At 36.9% G+C, this 8,312-nt stretch overlaps 2 protein-coding genes across 2 annotated transcripts; one reads left to right on the forward strand and one right to left on the reverse strand.

Moving 5' to 3' along the window:
- Nucleotides 1-1,903: 1,903 nt before the first annotated feature.
- LOC136990429 (uncharacterized) lies at nt 1,904-2,686 on the reverse strand. The gene has a single exon (XM_067288816.1). The coding sequence runs from the start codon at nt 2,684-2,686 to the stop codon at nt 1,904-1,906; it is 783 nt and encodes a 260-aa protein (XP_067144917.1).
- Nucleotides 2,687-3,041: 355 nt separating this feature from the next.
- LOC136990430 (uncharacterized) lies at nt 3,042-3,824 on the forward strand. The gene has a single exon (XM_067288818.1). It carries the CDS (start codon nt 3,042-3,044, stop codon nt 3,822-3,824), a length of 783 nt encoding a protein of 260 aa, XP_067144919.1.
- The last annotated feature ends 4,488 nt before the right edge of the window (nt 3,825-8,312 follow it).

An 8,312-nucleotide genomic window follows, 5' to 3' on the forward strand; every position in this document is an offset into this window, starting at 1 on the left:
GAACGAATCGAAAAACCAAGCGAATTTTTCAGGAATGGTCAGATATGTTTCTCACCAACCGACCGCTCCATTGAAGCACTGGCCATAATGGGCTTGCTAAAAAAAAGCCCTCTTAGTGACCACAGGGCAGGAAGGCTTATAAAAAAAAAGCCTATCGTGAGTTCAGCTAGTCCTTCGGTGGAGACGGCCGGCTGGCCGAGCGGTCAAGGTGGCAGCCTACCGCTCTGGGGGACCCGGGATCGAATCCGAACGGGTCGAATAATCCCCAGGAATTTTTCGGGGGTGGTCCGTTCGGATATGTCGGGCCCGTCCCTCACCACCCGGTCGCCCCATTGTGGGCCTGGCCGAACCCATAATGGGCCTACTAAAAGAGGCCCTCTTAGTGCCCACAGGGCGGAAAGAGTTAAAAAAAAAAAAAAAGTCCTTCGGTGGAGCGGCTCGCTAGTGAGGGATGGACCCAACGTATTCGGGACAGATCGCTCATGGAAAATTTCTGGAGTTGTTCGTCAGGACTCGATCCAAGTATTCTAGTAAGCTAACGACTTTATTGTCTTGATGATTCAGCCGTCAATTATCATAAAGTTCTATTTATTTCTTCAGTCGTTCGTAAACATAACAGAGTACTTGTTTATATATTTTCTCAGACGTTTATTTTCCATTCATTTTAATAAATACAATTGTCTCTCTTTATATCGCGCTTGTCGGGAGACAAAGACAAAGCGCGATATAACCGAGTACTAAAAATTCTGGGCTTATACTAAATCGATATTATGGAATCTCTATCCTCTATTTCATCAGCAAGTGTTTCTGATATAAAATAAGCTTAGTTTTGAATAAAGTACCTAGATATTAGAGTAGCGACATACGAGTCATCGCCGCCATGTTCTGTCAACTGTCATCACGTGGTCTATGGGTTTACATTAAGAAATGACAATTTCCTTAGTTTAATCAAGCATTTTTACGGATAAAATGCTTCATTAAACTAAAAAAATCGTCATTTCTTAATGAAAACCCATAGACCACGTGATGACAGTTGACAGAACATGGCGGCGATGACTCGTATGTCGCTACTCTGATATCTAGGTACTCTAGTTTTGAAATACTGTACTAAATTTTATTCGTGGTTATATCGTATTAAATGACGTTATGTAAACATAGACACCAGTGAACACCCATTTAGTATTATTGTTTCTTTAACAATGACATTTAATAAAGACAATACTGTCGATATAAAAACAAAATATCAGTTGCGATTTTATTATACAGTATTATATTTCACAATGAATCGCTTATTAAAAATTCGTATAATTTATATTTTATTAATAAAAATTATAAATACAGTAATTTAAAATTTAAAAAATAAAAATTAAACATATAATAGAACATGAAAACTTATAAAATTACAAAGAGTAAAAATTCTCAAAAAAGCAGAATAAAGTTACTACTGTATAGAGCTAGTGGAACTGACAATGAGTTGAGCGCCAACTGTACTGTACAGTACAGTACATGCAGAATCAATACATTAATACAAAAACTAAACAAGCACCTGATCACTCGCTGAGAGATATTTATTCTTAACACAAACGTTTTCAATCCAATCAATGGATCATCATCAGGTAAAAATAGAACATTACAAAAATAGAACAACAAGTTCAAAATACAAAAAATATAACGGCTAACCAATATGTAACTAACAGCACAATAACGTTTCTAAATATCAACAAATTAATAAAAATGCTGCTAAAATTAACAATAAAATATTAATATATAACAAACAAATAGTGTATACAAAATATTAATACCTCCGCCTTAATAAACAAATTAATAACACTAAATATTAACACTGCTTAATAAGCTGTACAGAGTTTTCATTTAACTATACATATTAATAAAGCTACCGTTCTTATTTGAAGTTTATAACTGCAAACTTCCATGCGGAAGGAAGCCCCTCGGCATCTCTTGCGTTGATGCAATTCCCTTTAAGCTTGCTTTTATAGATTTCTAATTTTTCGGCCGTTCTTGCCAAGGTCGGGGAGTGTATTTGCTTCAGTATATCTGCTTCATCCCATCTTACTATTGAGCCTTCTGCTTGTGCCATTTGTGACAATACTGTGGCATTAGAACCTTTTCTAACATCATATCTGTGCTCTTTTATCCTTACCCCTAGATTTCTAGTAGTAACCCCAACATAATCTTTACTTATTCCTAACATCTGATTCTCGTATGGAATCCTATAAACGCCGGACCTATCTTCTTTCTTAATTAACCCTTTATCATTTCTGAGAATTCTGTACAGATTCGGAGCTCTTTTTAAGATTATCTTTGTATCCTTTATATGTGCGATTTCTTTCATAATGCTTCCTAAGCGCTTGTTGTACGTAAATTTCGTGTATGTAGATGGACCACGCCCACGACCAGGTACTGCATCGGTACTAACTTCTAATTTATTGATAATCCCCTTTAAAACATTCCTCTTGTAGCCCAATGCTTCTGCTACCTGCGTGATTCTTTCTATTTCTGCATCCCTGTCTATAACACTTTCGCAGTATAAAAAAGCCCTCCTAACTAACGCTCTAAACGCTGCTAATTTATATTTATAGGGATCGTTAGAGCCAGCCGGAATATAAAGTGGGCTATGAGTTGGTTTAATAAATACCCCGGTAGATATACGTCCCTCTCTAAACATAACCTTAATGTCCAAAAAATGTATCATAACCGAGCTTTTTTGCTCTAGTTTTAAGCTTAGGCCATCTTCATTATCATTGATCTTGTCAATAAATCTAGCAATTAAACGATTGCTTTTCCAAATTATGAATATATCATCGACATACCTTTTGTAGTATACGATACTGTTCTTGAAACTACGCAAAACTTTAACCTCAAGCCTACTAACAACAAGCTCACACAATAGCCCAGAAATTGGGCTTCCCATAGGGACCCCTCGGCATTGCTTATACGTTTGTCCTTCAAACGCAAAGAATGACTCGCAGCAAACAAGATTAACCTTCTCTACCAACTCATTCCTATGATGTGAATTCCTAATGTTTAGAGAGGGACGTATATCTACCGGGGTATTTATTAAACCAACTCATAGCCCACTTTATATTCCGGCTGGCTCTAACGATTCCTATAAATATAAATTAGCAGCGTTTAGAGCGTTAGTTATGAGGGCTTTTTTATACTGCGAAAGTGTTATAGACAGGGATGCAGAAATAGAAAGAATCACGCAGGTAGCAGAAGCATTGGGCTACAAGAGGAATGTTTTAAAGGGGATTATCAATAAATTAGAAGTTAGTACCGATGCAGTACCTGGTCGTGGGCGTGGTCCATCTACATACACGAAATTTACGTACAACAAGCGCTTAGGAAGCATTATGAAAGAAATCGCACATATAAAGGATACAAAGATAATCTTAAAAAGAGCTCCGAATCTGTACAGAATTCTCAGAAATGATAAAGGGTTAATTAAGAAAGAAGATAGGTCCGGCGTTTATAGGATTCCATACGAGAATCAGATGTTAGGAATAAGTAAAGATTATGTTGGGGTTACTACTAGAAATCTAGGGGTAAGGATAAAAGAGCACAGATATGATGTTAGAAAAGGTTCTAATGCCACAGTATTGTCACAAATGGCACAAGCAGAAGGCTCAATAGTAAGATGGGATGAAGCAGATATACTGAAGCAAATACACTCCCCGACCTTGGCAAGAACGGCCGAAAAATTAGAAATCTATAAAAGCAAGCTTAAAGGGAATTGCATCAACGCAAGAGATGCCGAGGGGCTTCCTTCCGCATGGAAGTTTGCAGTTATAAACTTCAAATAAGAACGGTAGCTTTATTAATATGTATAGTTAAATGAAAAACTCTGTACAGCTTATTAAGCAGTGTTAATATTTAGTGTTATTAATTTGTTTATTAAGGCGGAGGTATTAATATTTTGTATACACTATTTGTTTGTTATATATTAATATTTTATTGTTAATTTTAGCAGCATTTTTATTAATTTGTTGATATTTAGAAACGTTATTGTGCTGTTAGTTACATATTGGTTAGCCGTTATATTTTTTGTATTTTGAACTTGTTGTTCTATTTTTGTAATGTTCTAATTTTACCTGATGATGATCCATTGATTGGATTGAAAACGTTTGTGTTAAGAATAAATATCTCTCAGCGAGTGATCAGGTGCTTGTTTAGTTTTTGTATTAATGTATTGATTCTGCATGTACTGTACTGTACAGTACAGTTGGCGCTCAACTCATTGTCAGTTCCACTAGCTCTATACAGTAGTAACTTTATTCTGCTTTTTTGAGAATTTTTACTCTTTGTAATTTTATAAGTTTTCATGTTCTATTATATGTTTAATTTTTATTTTTTAAATTTTAAATTACTGTATTTATAATTTTTATTAATAAAATATAAATTATACGAATTTTTAATAAGCGATTCATTGTGAAATATAATACTGTATAATAAAATCGCAACTGATATTTTGTTTTTATATCGACAGTATTGTCTTTATTAAATGTCATTGTTAAAGAAACAATAATACTAAATGGGTGTTCACTGGTGTCTATGTTTACATAACGTCATTTAATACGATATAACCACGAATAAAATTTAGTACAGTATTTCAAAACTAGAGTACCTAGATATCAGAGTAGCGACATACGAGTCATCGCCGCCATGTTCTGTCAACTGTCATCACGTGGTCTATGGGTTTTCATTAAGAAATGACGATTTTTTTAGTTTAATGAAGCATTTTATCCGTAAAAATGCTTGATTAAACTAAGGAAATTGTCATTTCTTAATGTAAACCCATAGACCACGTGATGACAGTTGACAGAACATGGCGGCGATGACTCGTATGTCGCTACTCTAATATCTAGGTACTTTATTCAAAACTAAGCTTATTTTATATCAGAAACACTTGCTGATGAAATAGAGGATAGAGATTCCATAATATCGATTTAGTATAAGCCCAGAATTTTTAGTACTCGGTTATATCGCGCTTTGTCTTTGTCTCCCGACAAGCGCGATATAAAGAGAGACAATTGTATTTATTAAAATGAATGGAAAATAAACGTCTGAGAAAATATATAAACAAGTACTCTGTTATGTTTACGAACGACTGAAGAAATAAATAGAACTTTATGATAATTGACGGCTGAATCATCAAGACAATAAAGTCGTTAGCTTACTAGAATACTTGGATCGAGTCCTGACGAACAACTCCAGAAATTTTCCATGAGCGATCTGTCCCGAATACGTTGGGTCCATCCCTCACTAGCGAGCCGCTCCACCGAAGGACTTTTTTTTTTTTTTTAACTCTTTCCGCCCTGTGGGCACTAAGAGGGCCTCTTTTAGTAGGCCCATTATGGGTTCGGCCAGGCCCACAATGGGGCGACCGGGTGGTGAGGGACGGGGCCCGACATATCCGAACGGACCACCCCCGAAAAATTCCTGGGATTATTCGACCCGTTCGGATTCGATCCCGGGTCCCCCAGAGCGGTAGGCTGCCACCTTGACCGCTCGGCCATTCGGCCGTCAGTTAGTTACCCTTTGCGTGTGCTTGTATAAGATGGCTAACTGTTTTGTTTGTAAGTACAGTGACTTCTCGACTTACGTCCCAAGTTGCGAAACCGAACCCCGTCGTAAGTCAAAAAGTGATTGTATTGACTAATGCAGGCATTACTTTGACCATAAACTACTGAATATATGTATACCGGTATATTATATATTATTTTTAAATACAGTAGACCCCTATAACACGGATTTGTATAACACGGCGAAAAAATTGCGATCGTGTTCGTTTAACAAGCTAAAAGAGACTCGTATAACACGGTAAAACGTCATCGCCGACTCGTGTCGCGACAGGATTGGTCGAATCTGGACCAATAGCAGATATTGTACAAATCGTTGAGTTTAAACGGGCACTGGACCTACTACAAAACGTTTATTATTCAACGGCCATAAAAATTATATTTTTATTAATGATGTCTCCAACGTTCAGCGAATTTTTCGCAGAAAAATAACTTATCAGGAAACACGCGCCCGTCGTTCGATAAGCCGCTCCGCGACGAAAACAAGCTTAAGCAATGGCGCCGTCGAACGTTGTACACTCGGTAAGTAATCCTACAATTTTTTGTTTAAAGCATAGTTTATGTGGATTATTCCGAAAAAAATATACGTGATTTGGAAATGTTGAGTCAAATTAGTCTAGAATCGATTAATTTTATGGAAGGAAACCTTTTAAACAGCTGTAGCCCCTAAACTGCACAAGTGCCGGGCTTGTGATTGGCTCATGTATTTAAGTGACTCGTACAACACGGATTCATATAACACGGAACGTATCTACCGTGTTATGAGGGGTCTACTGTATATACTTATAAATAATATATAAATTTATAATTTATCAAATTTCTATTTATTAAAATATATATAGTGTTACATGTAACATACAAAATTCATACAGGATAAATTCATATATTGCAAGAATGCTATTATTCCTCAACAACAATCAAATGAACAAAATGTTAAAACAAAAGTAGTGAACACGAAGTACAAAACTTTAAAATTATCACATTGAAAAATCACTGGTAAGATCACCATCATCGGAATCTTCCTCACTAGAATGTTTTTGTATGGTTGAAGCAGATGATGGTTTCCAAGTGTAACATTTTATCGTTGATGTTTTTAAGTAGCTTTTTGCTAATTCGCTTGTGCCAACGATAGATCTGACACCTAGTGGTATTAGCACGAACTACATAATGGCGGCTGCTATGGGTATAAAGTAGTTTGTTAGAATAGAAAGTGTTCACTCTTGCTAATATTGTGTTGTGTCCTTTGTCAAAACTGTATGTATGTTATCGCAGACGTACCGCCAGGTTTCTTCTAGTCATACCCACATAATCTTTTTCGATTCCTAACTGTTGATTTTCAAATGGAATTTTATATACCCCAGCTTTACCTTTCTTTTTTACGCTGTCTTTATCGTTCCGTAGCAAGCTACAGATATTAGGTGCTCTTTTATAGATCATTCTCGATTTTTATAAGAAAAAGAGCACTTGATACAACGTTGACAAACGACACAACAGCACAATATTATCAATTATAGCACAGACTGAAGAAGCGATTGTAAAATGGGAAGAGGCTAAAGTCATTTAAACGGTGCACTCTCTATCCATTGCCTTGGAGAAGGAAAAGGTGGAAATTTATAAAATTAAAATGAAAAACCGTTGCCTAAATGCTATGGATGATAATGCGCTTCCAACAGCGTGGAAATATATAATAGAAAAAAGAATGACACTTAAAAACCCTTAAATATATATTTTTTTTTACTTAGCTTTGTTTTCTATGTTTTATTTGTTTATTTATTCATTTAATATACACACTTCTTTCAATTTATTTTAAAGTTAAATTATTTTATTGAATTTTAAATATGTAAAATATTCGAAAACGGTACGTTCCATTTTGGAACATTATAATATTAAACCTGACGATGGACGGCCGGATGGCCGAGCGGTAAAGGTGGCAGCCTACCGCTCTGGGGGACCCGGGATCGAATCCGAACGGGTCGAATAATCCCCAGGAATTTTTCGGGGGTGGTCCGTTCGGATATGTCGGGCCCCGTCCCTCACCACCCGGTCGCCCCATTGTGGGCCTGGCCGAACCCATAATGGGCCTACTAAAAGAGGCCCTCTTAGTGCCCACAGGGCGGAAAGAGTTAAAAAAAAAAAACCTGACGATGGCCTATATTAGAGTGAAAACATTTGTATAAAAGAATTTTAAGCTCAGCAAAATTAGCTGTGGGAAACTGAAGTGAATTGTTTCCTGAGAAAGAGCTGAATAGATATGAAGTTATCAGTTTTGGTATTTCCTCTCCTTCTGTAAGACATCTTTTTCGATCAGCCACGTATTCTAAAATGTCACAAAGTGTAATCATAGTGACTTAAACAACTACGAAATCAACTAGGATTAATGTCGGATACAAATGCGAATAAAACGTTTTGACTACAGAGAGAAAAGTTATTAAAAAGACAACACACAGGTAACTCTCGTACATTGTCAAGCACGCTATACCCTTTGTGGCAGCCATTTTGGTCGACTCATACGCCACCTATATTTACTGGCACAAGCGAATAACAGTGCTTCACAGGAAGCGGCCGGATGGCCGAGCGGTCAAGATGGCAGCTTACTGCTCTGGGGGACCTGGGATCGAATCCGAACGGGTCGAGAAATCCCCAGGAATTTTTAGGGGGCTGGTCCGTTCGGATGTGTCGGGCCCCGTCCCTCACCACCCAGTCGCCCCATTG

Source organism: Centruroides vittatus, unplaced genomic scaffold, assembly GCF_030686945.1.
Source record: "Centruroides vittatus isolate TY-2023 unplaced genomic scaffold, ASM3068694v2 scaffold_932, whole genome shotgun sequence".
Classification (NCBI taxonomy): domain Eukaryota; kingdom Metazoa; phylum Arthropoda; class Arachnida; order Scorpiones; family Buthidae; genus Centruroides; species Centruroides vittatus.